Raw genomic sequence first — 12,463 nt, 5'->3', positions numbered from 1 at the left:
ATGATTCCTTGATCTCTGATGACATATCATGGTCATTTTATGATTTATTACAGTACATTTATAACCAATTTCTCCATTAAGTAAAGGATCTTAATATTTCCTCCACCACTGCTTTATATTACATAAATATCAGTGTAGAAAACAAGTCATAAAAAGTCAGAAGTTTGACCTGCTACAGCTGAACTTTGTGAGACAGTTTGTTGGGTAGCATTTGGAGTTCAGCACGGAGGACAATAAGTACCAGAGGAGAATTAAGAGAGTCAATTTGGAGAACTTCTCTGTGATTTAGTCACCGAGGATAAGAGCAGCAAGTGAAAAGCAAAATGGAAATGTCCTCAGTGTAACGTTGGCGATCGAGGAACTGAAGCTTTTATGACTTGTTCCCTCATTGTGAGGCTCTCTGGAGAGTGTCAGCTAAACGCCTTGAATGTAAATGTAAAAAACGTCTCTTTTTGCCACCCTGTGTGTGTGTGTGTGTGTGTGTGTGTGTGTGTGTGTGTGTGTGTGTGTGTGTGTGTGTGTGTGTGTGTGTATGTGTACCAACTACATGCCGAAGTGATTTTTACATGTGCTTTTTTTAAATACCTTTCACTGATTTCCCATTAGGGCTAAATAAAGACGAAGTGAACTGAAAGGCTGTGCCAAGTTAGCATGTGTGTGTGTGTGTGTGTGTGTGTGTGTGTGTGTGTGTGTGTGTGTGTGTGTGTCACGGCTCCCCTCCGCTGCCTGCCACATTCAATACAGCAAATTAATATGCCATTAACGGCGCCGATGGGAGAAAGGGCCCACTCTTGTCTAATCATCATATAATGGGGGAGCGGTAACTTTCCAAACTGTCAGGAGGCAGCAATACATGTTAAATATCACCTTCACCTGCCATGTTGATCACGCTACACGCGATGAGGTGGGAGAGACTGTGAGCGCGCTCAGCTGTCAATCACAGCTATAAATGAATCATAATTATTGTAATTTGGCAGGGGGAACATACTCCCCGTGTGAAAGCGGCCCAAACTCCAGCTGAAAGTTGTTTGAGCTGCAGGGTAATTGTTGATTGAGTGCCGGCTGTAATGATGTTGCCGGAGCGCGGTGGCGGGCGGCGAGGTAATGCGGTTACCGATTGACAAACAACGCAAATGTCCCCCCGCCGCCGCCGCCGCAGAGCCGGGAGCTAATTATGCTGTAATGATAGCCCTGCTGTTATGGACCTCCCAGGCCACCGTACCGCTAATGTCATTATACCTCCCACATCCACCATGCACTCTGAGAAGGAAGGGTTCTAAAAGGGTTCTTCCTCAGGGCATGAGGTTCCACCCTCCGTTTTCCCATTGATGATGACACTGTTGTTATGAATGACCTCATCTGTAGAATACAAGACTGTTCTTCTTAGAACCCACAGAAGACAAGAGGGTGTGGGTTCTAGATGAAACCCTTGGAATATAGAAGGGTTCTTGATAGAACATCTTGGCTGGGTTCTAGTTGAAACCCACAGAATATAAAAGGGTTCTCAGTAGAACACCCAGATGGTTTCAAAATGAAATCCATGGAATATAAAAGGGTTCTTGGTGGAACCGCCTGTGTGGGTTCTCTTTGAAATATAAAATGGTTCTTGGCAGAAACCCACGGGTGGGATCTAGATGAAATGCTCAGATTATAAGAGGGTTCTCCCCCTGTATAGGTTCTAGATGAAATCCATGGAATATAAAAGGGTTCTTGGTAGAACCTCCTGTGTGTGTTTTAGATGAGACCTTGTTAAAGCATTACTGTTAGAACCTTATGGACTGGTTTTAGATGAAACCCTCAGAATATAAAAGAGTTTGAGGTAGAACCCCTGTGTGGGTTCCTGTTAGCACCCCTGGAAGGTGGTTCTAGATAGGACCTTCCCAGAGGATTGTGGGTGGAACGATTACACCAAAGAAGGTTTTTCTATACAAAAATAGTTACATAAACTCAATTTCTTTAAGTCAGATGTAATCTGATTACTTTCAAATCAACAGTTTGAATTGATGCAACTTAAATTTAGGGGAAGTCAAATTAAACTTTTCCAATTTTTCAAGTTGATTCAGTTTTTGTAAACTGAACTTGTTCAGTTTGTTAAATCTAATCAATATGATTGATAACATTAGCATGACTTGATGTTAGCCTGACTCATCAATAACTGATTCAGTGATTTCAAGAAAGTTTAACCAATTCTGATTGAACACAGATAATCAATTTATTATCACAGTCCTGGTGATTTTCTGATCAATTTATTAACTTATTGTTTGGAATAAAATTTGTTTGTTTGTTTTTACTGTTTATTGATAAAATATTTCCTTTTATTAATAATGATGATCCGATCATCAGATTCTGTCGGAGTGGAACCTCCTGCGGCGCCCAGATATCTTCTGATCAACACACATCAATAACTCCACATTAACATAACGCTGACTCAGTGCTCACACAGCTGTTATAACAATAAACGATAACACAATATCTAAAACTGGATTAAGGCTCCGGTGCAGAGCTGCTGATCCTGGAGCTGTTTATCTGACAGTCCAGCTGTGAGGTTCTGCCACGTTCTGTCTGGAGCTTTTCTTGTTCTTGTATTTTTGCCTCTGCTAAATGAACGTAAAGATTTAAAACACAGATCAGGGTTCTCAAAGTGGAACACATTCTTAGTGATATTAACTATAAACTCTAAGAATAAAGGTACCACAGTGGTTCTTCATGATGGGCTGAGGTTCCACCCACAAACATTTGCTTCTGAAGAACCTTGTTTTGAACAAACAGATTGTCAGAGACTCTTTGTAGGCCTGAAGGTTCCATTTAGAACCCTTTCTGGAAGAAAAAAGTTCTTTAAGGATTGTTGAAATACTTTAAAACTCTTTTGTAATGGTTTGTGCTACCATAATATAAAAGGGTTCTCGCTAGAACCATTGGAATATAAAAAAAAGTCATCTTTAGGACAGCTTGGGTGGGAACTCTTGGAATATAAACAGGTTCCGAGTTGAACCCCCCTAGTGCGTTCTAGATAAAACCATTAGAATATAAGGTTCTTAGGAGAACGGAATATAAAAGGTTCCCAATAAAAACAAAAGAGATTATGAGATCAATGCATAATAATAAAATAAAAAGTTGAAATAATTATATTTAGTCATAAATATGAGATGGAAAAGTTTCAGGAAAAGTCATAATTATCAAATAAAAAGTCAAAATTATGAGATTAAGAAAAGTTAGTTATGAGTTAAAAAGTCAGATTTCTAAGATAAAGAGTTGAAATTATGTTATAATTATGAGATAAAGTCATAATTATCAAATAAAAAGTCAGAATTATGAGATAAAAAGTGAAAACTAGTCATCTGAATGTAAAAGCTCTGAGGACAGTGGTGCAGTCTGGGGTGGGGCGCAAGAAGACTTTCCTTATTCTCAAATGCTAATATTGACAGGTGAGACAGGTGAGACAGGTGAGACAGTAACGCATCACTAACCCTGCTGTAACCTGCTGCTAGCATGATGCTAACACAGCGTCACCAGATGTTGAAACAAAACGAGCTGCTAACATCAGTTCAACCCAGCAGAGATAATTCAAACACGACGAGGCTCAGCTGGTGGCTGCAGGGCGGCTTTGAGGCCGTCTGATGGATTAATGTGGTCCCAGAGCAAAGCCTCATGGGATGCAAAGTCCAGTGTGTGTCCTCCAGAAAGAAGCCCTCTGGGAAATGTAGTCAAACATTGTTTTCTGCCAGAAAAAACTACATAGAGAAAACACACGCGTGTGTGTGTGTGTGTGTATGTGTGTGTGTCCACCTCACAACACAGCTTGTCACTGTGGCGCCACAGTGGTCGGGCATCACTCCAGAACACACTTGATCACACACACACACACACTTATAAAAGCACTCTAACACACACACACACAGTAAAACTCCACTTGACCACCACAACTTGTTCTCTTACAGCAACCCCCCCCCCCCCCCCCCCCCACCCACACACACACACACACACACACACACACACACACACACACACACACACTCGTTTTTGTTTTGTCCCTCATTATAACACACACACTCGAGCAAACACACACCTAGCACATCAGCAGTGCCACACCTCCACCGCTGACCTCTTCCCCCTCTTATCGTCCTGACAACAGCGGCGTGTCCGCCGGCCCGACGTCTCTCAACACCAGCCGCCGCTTCCCGAAGTAAAAATAGCCGAGTGTGAGGTGGGGAGGGGTGGGGAGGGAGGGAGGGAGGGGGGGTGTCGAGTGGACGGCCACTGAGTTTTGGGTGTGAAGTAATATCTGTCATGTTGGGTTGGCGTCTGCAGCCCGAGGCCGACGCCGGCAGCGTGGCGATGGGCGAGCGGCCAAAATCCCACAACTGGAGCCACTGGATTTAAAGCTCCTGGAGACCTTTACCACAACATCTGGAAATTATTTAAAGGTTTATTGTATGTATTATCCAGTGATGGAAAGAGTACTGAATATCAGTACTCGAGTACAAAATATTACAAGTAACAAGTGAAAGAATGGGTGTGTAAACAAAAGTATTCCTGTCAAAAGATATTCAGATTATTAGTTACTTTTTAGTCATTGATGTTGAAGTTCGTCAAACTGTTCCTCAACTGATAGTCGCTAAAAAAATAAATAAAGAAATACAAAAAATAAAATAAAATAAAAAGTAATAAAAAGTAATAAAATCCATAAATAAAAGTAAAAAAATAAATAAATGTTTTAAAAATAAATAAATAAAAAAAATAGTTTAAAAAAAATCTCAAAGGATCTTTGACAAACCCTTTGTTCAAAACAGGGTTCTTCTGAAGCAAATGGTTCTGAGCGGAACCTCAGCCCTTCAGGAAGAACCCTTTTGGAACCTTAATTTCTTAAAGTGTATAACAAACACTAAGACTTTACTGATCAAGAGAAAAATTCTCTCTATAGTTCTGTTCTATATACTTATATTCTGTGCTTTTTTAAAAATATTTTTATATTTTACATTTTATTGTATTTTATATTTTGTATATTCGATTTCATCCCAGGGATCAATAAAATATTGTTATGATCAGTTTCTGATTCTAATCGCAGTGAATCTACATGTGTGTCAAAACACGATGAACAAACTGAGGTTCTGGAGAACTTTAAGACTAGTTTTAGGTCAAAGGTCAAAGTTCAGCCTGCAGGAGATTCAGTCATGTGGGAGAGTGTGTGTCCCTGTGCTGTGTGTGTGTGTGTGTGTGTGTGTGTGTGTGTGTGTGTGTGTGTGTGTGTGTGTGTGTGTGTGTGTGTGTGTGCAGGGACCACCTTGATGGGAAATATTTACTGGTCATGTTTATAGCTCGCCAGACAGTCCAAGATGATATCAGGCTGAGAAATACGACCAGCAGGATGAGCTCTCTGAGTCACACACACCTACACACAGACATACACACACACACACACACACACACACACACACATATGCGCACACACACACACACACACACACACACACACACACACACACACACACACACACACACACACGTGTGCCTGGAAAGCGTCCAGCTGAGAGGATTCAGGTGAAGCTGCCACTCAGTGACGACACGTCCGGAGCTCAAGTGTCGATCAAATGTGTGATCAATAATATCATTAATCAATCAATCGCTGCAATAAATATATTGTGATTTATGCCACGAAGCTCTCTCTGTGAATTAATCAGAGAAAACTACAAACTGTTGTTTCACAGGGAAAGCAGGTTAGCATGTTTGCTATCACTCAACATAGTGTAAGCTACACAGTTAGCATAAAGCCTTTCACTCAACACTGTGTGGGCTGAACTGTTATTATAGAACCCATCGTAGAACATTGTGTATGTTAACCTGTCAGCACAGAGGCTCCAAACCTTTAAACTGTTAGCACAGAGCCCATCGGTCAACACGCTACTGTTAGCACGGACACAGGGCTGCAACTGGCAATTATTTTCATTATCGAATAATCTATCAATTATTTTCTAAACTAATGGATCAATCACTCTCAAAGAAAATAACTACAAATACTTGTCATATGTTTCCACAGCAGAAGGAGGTTCATCCAAACAGACCAAAAACCCAAAGATATTCAGTTTACTCTCATAATGACGGACAAACAAAACAAATTCTCACATTTGAAAAGCTGGAACCAACTAATATTTGAACGAACTAACATAAAAAAATGACTGAAATGATTAATTGATGATGATTCCAATTATTTTTTGTTGATTTTGTCGATTGTCAAATAACTTTTGCAGCTCTAAAAAAAAAAGAGAACAATCAGCTGAGATATCATGACTTAAGTAAGGGTCAAACGTCAAAAACACTGTATCCTACACTTCCCATAAGTTCTGATGTGATACGGGATGATGGGATTAACCAGTGAAGCCTCGTCACTGTTTCACTGCTTCAGTCTGCAGACGCCTGCAGTGATGAAGCACCCGGCCTCCATCTATTTATTTACATTATCACCCATACTGCCGTCAGGGTGGCCTGGCCGCTCACACACACACACACACACACACACACACACACACACACACACAGTGAAGCCCTCCAGGCTGCAGGGATGCTGCTCTGTATCTGACCTCTGACCTGTGTGACCTCCCTGCAGACATTCGCCTGCAGCAGCAGCATCATGAGCACATACAGCAGACGCGGCGTGAGCGGAAGGATATGAGTGGACCAGGATCTTGATGGCGATTTTGCGGATGGGGTGAAAAGGGCTGAAGATGTAGAGAGCTGATGTGGCACTGAAACGGAAGATGGCCTTCCCTTTGTTCAGGACTATGAAGGTCTGCAAGAAACACAGAGAGAGAAAAACACTTTCATTATTCAAACGAATAAGAACGACTCTGACGCCATTTTTTTTTTCAGCCGCCATTTGTGGAGCACAGTGAAAGTGAACACATTTACAGTGACAGAGAAAGCAGAGATGTTTGGGGTTTTTTTTTCTGTCTCTGAGCAGTAGGAATGAATTAATGAGGACACAGGCTTTGGGGAGAAATAACATCAACGTAGAGCTTCTGTCCAACCTCCGCAGTGTTGATGTGAAAGTGCTGCGTGGAGCAGCTCATTAAACCCAGCAGGAACCGGCCAGCTCATGAGCTGCAGTTAGAAATGTTAATAAGTTGGTAATAAATGGTGTTATTCAGCCATTAAAGACATTTTTCATTACATATCAACCCCAAACTTGTTCTTATTAATGGCTTATAACTGATCTATAAAAACATTAACTGCACTTATTAGAAAGTGGTTCCATCATGTATAATGTTTTTGAAAAAACAAACACTGCAAAGTCCAAAAAAGTTGGGAAACTGTAAAAATAAAAACAGAATGTTAAGATTTACAAATCATTTTCGATTTGTGCTAAACTGAACACAAAACATCATTGTATAAAGGACTCAGGAACACTTTGGAAAACTGTTGTCAGTGAACACAGTTTGTCTCTGCATCTACAAATGTAAGTTCAGACTCAAAGAGAAAGACAGATATCAACAACATCCAGAAACACTGCAGACTTCAGACCTGAGCTCATCTGAGATGGACTGACGCAAAGAGGAAAAGTGTCCTGTGGTCTGACAAGTCCACATTTCAGATTGTTTTCACTGATCATGGACGTCGTGTCCTCCGGGCTAAAGAGGAAAAGGACCATCCAGATTGTTCCCAGCACTGACTTCAACAGACAGCAGCTGTGATGGTATGGAGGGATTCAGAGAGACATATGCTGCCATCACTGATGTCTTCTTCAGAGACGTCCCTGATTATTTCAGGGAGACGATGCAGAGACGCATTGTGGACGTGTTCCAACAGTGTGTCTTCATAGTAAAAGAGTTCAGGCACTAGACTGACCTGCAGTCCAGACCTGTCTCGATCTTTGCATTCTCTTTTTATTTACACAACGTCCGTAACTTTTTGGAGTTTGTGCATTTTTTGTATCTGCAGTTAGAGGCAGTTTTATTTTGTGATACTGGTTTTTCGGGGGGTATTCATGCAGCACAAACTGACATGTTAAGAAATGCAGGAAACTAGACTGCCAGTGTTTTGTTTTGTAGGTTTTTGTTTTTTTTAAAGCTGTCTAGACATATTGTTGGAAACGACGGGGAGTTGTTCTCATTCTTTGCGTCATCTTTTCATAAATTGAGGCAGGTGTTGTTTGCTGGTTTGACTGTTGCCTCTTAGTCTCTCTGACCTGAACTCACAAAACCACCAGAGGGGAAGTATTTGTGCTTTAGACACAGAAAAGTAGCAACAAATGAAAGTATTAAGTAACATGCTACATGCTTGAAAGTTTCCCCCAAAACCCTGAAATGCGTCCTTGTGTGCGCCGTCAGGGAGCTGCAGTCCTGTGGTTATGTCATGTTACTTCCTGTGGAGGAGCTCAGCGGACCAGTCTGATCCTGACTGAACGTTTTGAAGACTTCAGCGTTTTTATTTGTGGTTAAACATCAAAAAGGCAGCGTACTTTGTTGCAAGTCCAGCTCGGGGCTGGATTTATTGTCCATGTAGCTCCTGTAGGAACAATCGATTTCTCTCAGCCACACCCTGACATGCAGAGTGCATCTGCCCGCACAAGACGTTCAGCTCTAACTCGCAGAGTGCACCTCTTAAGCTGAGCTGAAACTACACGAGTTGTGGGCTTTACATTACATTAACTCCTCCCAACAGTCGGAGGAGAAATCTAGTCAGGAACCTCCGTGTTTGGCCCAGATTACCAGGTGATGTGAGGGGTTCTGACTTCAACCAATCAGATCAACTCTCCAAAGCCGCCTGGAAGAAGAGCAAAAACTTTTCCATCGATTAAAGCCTTCAGTGTCGTTCTTTGGAAGAAATACTCTCCAGATTCTTCTCGCTATCAACGCACCTGAAACCACGCCTGTAGCTGCCAGTCCCTCCGGGGACGCTGACTCGCTCAGTTTAAGAGTTATTACACATCTACTCTTTCTACAAGATTATTAATTTCTCACGACTCAAAAACAGACACTTACTCATTTAGAAAAAAGTTGGTATTACTTGAACTCTAGCAGCTTCAGCGTTCACGTCAAGTGAAGCGAGTATTTCAACTTAACGTGTTTCCTTGAACGCTGATGACATATTGTGGTCATTTTATGATTTATTACAGTAAATATTTTACAGATTTCTCCTTTAAATTGCAGGTTTGACAGAAGCCTGAAACATGAAGGAGGAAAAAGACAAAAACAGGGAGAGTGACAGACCTGTGATGTACTGTAGCAGGTGTAAACAAGGTCTGAGAGAGAACAGACGTGACAGAGACAAACTGTGGAGGAGAGGGGACACACACACACACACACACACACACACACACACACACACACACACACACACACACACACACACACACACACACAGCCGGTCACCTCCCCTCTGGTCTTCAGTGAAGTAGGCTACCAAAGAGTCAATTTATCTTCCAGGGATTCTCCAAAAGCAGAGACGGGGTGTTTCCAAAAACCTTCACCCACACACACGCACGCACACACACACACACACACACACACTCTGCGGGTTACCTACCCTCTTGTCTTTGAAGTAGTACGGGTCGATGTCTTCCAGGGGAACGCCCACCAGATGAGACGGGATGTCGGCGAAGATGCGCGGCAGCTGTTTTCCTGCCTCCAGGTCGGGCCGGGGCTGGGGGAGCACCACGTCGCCCAGGTCCTGACACACACACACACACACACACACACACACCACATCACCACCTCTGAAATACATCTCACATCTGCCTGCTTAAGTTTCCTCACATCTCTTAATTTTATTCTTGTTTTAACTTCCAATATCTCGTCTTCTGGCTCCTGTTTTATGTTGATTTAATAATAATAATGCTTTCAAGTGTGTGTGTGTGTGTGTGTGTGTGTGTGTGTGTGTGTGTGTGTGTGTGTGTGTGTGCGTGTGTGTGTGTGTGTGTGTACCTCCTGGTATTGTTTGTTGAGTCGGGCATGCTCCTGGGCGATGCGCTGCTCGATGGCCGCCAGGGAGTCCGGCGTGAAGCGCTGAAAGCTCTCTGGTCCCATTGGAAACACACAGCCAGCCATCTTCTCATCCTGATCCTGCTGCTGACTGGCCCAGTATACCAGCTGCAGACAGAGAGCAGAGAAAAGGATCAATAAATGTCTGATAATCAACCAATAGTCCATTTATGTGGACATACTGTCAACATACTCTAACCTTGATCTACATCTGTGGTTTGTCCCACCAAAGAGAGATTGTGTTGCTCCAGATTGAAGATATTTTAGATGATAAAGTTCTTCTTTGTGTCAACAGTTTGTTCTGTGCACAGAGCAGCTCCATAAAGAAATGTTTTCCTGGTTTGGTGTGGAAGAACTTTGAATGTTCTGCACAGAGCTCTGACCACAGCCAAGTGTGAAGCAGATCTGATCACTAATATCAGTGTTGGATCCAACTAAGACCTCTTTTGCGCCGGACAAAAAACCCAAACATCTGGATTTTGTGTTTGAGGGGAGGGGTACAGTCAGCATTCACTCCCAGGTCAAATGACTCTGCAGGAGTCACAGGTATTTATCAGCAGTGATGGTGGACGTGTTAGTTTCTGCCCCATTTCTGATGCAATGTTTTAAGGCTTGTTGCCTCTGACTGTAACTTCTGCAGCTCTTTGTCACCTCAGCCACAAATTCCATCCATCTCTCCGCTCGAGCAGCTCGAACGTCGTTCCAAATTAGTCGGCACTGAGTTTAAAAGAGCGACTGAAGTATAAGATTTAAAAAGGAAAATGTAAAGCAACATAACGTTGGTCATATAGGATCCATGAGCAGCCAAACTTTCTGTGCAACATGCAGTTTTCCCTCATTAACTTATGTAGGTCACATAGAGGCATCAGTAATAAACTGTGTGCTCGGGGGTCTGATCGGGATCAAGTCCCTGCAGCAGGTTCAACATCTGGTGGAAATACTGAGACCTGAAGGAGGCTGTTATATCAGCAGGTTAATGAACATGGCAAAGAAACAGTTACACACATTTAACTCTATATGTCAAAGTCCCTTTGTCCTTTCCGTCCTCTGAGTTCACGTTGTGCTGTGAACTTTGCAGCCACATCTGGACATGTGGGAGTGTTGTCAGTTTATCAGATCAGTGAGGACCACCCCTGTTGTAAACTGGCGGTTTCGGTTCGCCTGCATGGCCTGATTTCAGCAAAAATGGGCATTTGTCACTAACACTTCTTTTGATGTCCTGCAGGCTGGTGTGACGTCACTCCACACTGGGATGTGAAGGAGTTGTCTCCAGACCTGCCGTAAACTTTAGCAATTGCCACTTAGCTCCCCTGCAAGGTCATCTGTGAGCTATGACCCCGGCTGTACTTCATCAGCTCTCTGTGGAAGATTTAAAATAGTTCCTCATCACCACCTGCAGCTGCAGCTCCTTCAAACTTCACTATATTTTTGTTTTATTCTGTTAATTTTTAAGCTTTATTGTTGAAACTGCAAGCTAGTTCAGGCAGTCGACACTGCGATTCAGATGTGACTCTCCATGGTCCAAACACATCCGTCCAATCCTGCTGTCTATTTAAAAGTGCAAAAACCTCCCATCTCTCCCTCTGCCTGTCAGCTCCATTCCTGCCTTCCATCAGCACCTACCTGCAGGCTGTGACGGGACAGTTAAGATATTTGCTCCTCCTCTCCTCAATCTCAAATCAAATCTCAAATCAAAAATGACTCCAAGGTTTTTCACGTGTTGACAGGGATTTAGTGGAACGAAAAACATGCACACACATTTACGTTTCCTGTAAAAACAGCCGGCGTCTTATCTCAGAGAGGGATTTGCCGCAGATATCGATTGGCGTTCACAGTAGCCAGTAGTGCCAAATGAGCTCCCACAGCCAGACAGCTGCAGACGGCGGTCCATTAACCCGCTTAAATGTTAAATAGGTGCACAGTATGACTGGTGATGTGATCTTAAAGGGTTTAATAGACATTTTTCATTTCGTCTCGACTTTAAGGCTGCTCCTGGCTAATCTCTGATCAGGAAAATGAAACTAACAACGGACACCGGAGACCTGCTCCACAACAACATCCAACATTCAAAAATTCTACAAATGCATTATTATTATTTCTTGGGTGTATAGGCATGAATGTGTATAGGTAAATAACTGTTTATACTGTTTCATTTATTTTTTTATTTTATTCTATCTGTTATATGTGTAGAATGAAGGGAGTAAAACTTTGTTTCTGCTGTGTAACCCTGTGTATCTAATGATAATAAATTAACTTTATACACCGACTGTAGTGTCTCATTAACACTCGGAAACAGGATTATAAAGAAGAGACGAGGGTTCGAAGACAGCAAGACTGACAGCGTGTAACAGGTCTGTGTGTGTGTGTGTGTGTGTGTGTGTGTGTGTGTGTGTGTGTGTGTCTGTGTCCAGACCATCTGCCTTGGATCCTAATTGAATGATTAGACAGGCCTCGTTTTTCAACCCTTCATGCATTTATTCTTCACAGCT

At 42.4% G+C, this 12,463-nt stretch overlaps 1 protein-coding gene across 1 annotated transcript in view; it reads right to left on the bottom strand.

Annotated features, from left to right (window-relative positions):
• The window catches only part of LOC146307876 (sodium channel protein type 5 subunit alpha-like), a 210,498-nt gene that overhangs the window by 146,901 nt on the left and 51,134 nt on the right, over window positions 1–12,463 (bottom strand). Inside the window, exons 2-4 of the mRNA XM_084747390.1 lie at window positions 9,918–10,082; window positions 9,520–9,663; window positions 6,666–6,784 (exon numbers count right to left, since the gene is read on the bottom strand). Coding sequence (XP_084603516.1) covers window positions 6,666–6,784; window positions 9,520–9,663; window positions 9,918–10,040 — 386 coding nt within the window. The 5' untranslated portion in view covers window positions 10,041–10,082. The remainder of the gene's footprint in view (window positions 1–6,665; window positions 6,785–9,519; window positions 9,664–9,917; window positions 10,083–12,463) is intronic.

Source organism: Lutjanus erythropterus, chromosome 21, assembly GCF_056507025.1.
Source record: "Lutjanus erythropterus isolate fLutEry1 chromosome 21, fLutEry1.hap2, whole genome shotgun sequence".
In the NCBI taxonomy this organism is placed as follows: Eukaryota; Metazoa; Chordata; class Actinopteri; order Lutjaniformes; family Lutjanidae; genus Lutjanus; species Lutjanus erythropterus.
This window is presented reverse-complemented; position numbering and strand designations above follow the sequence as displayed.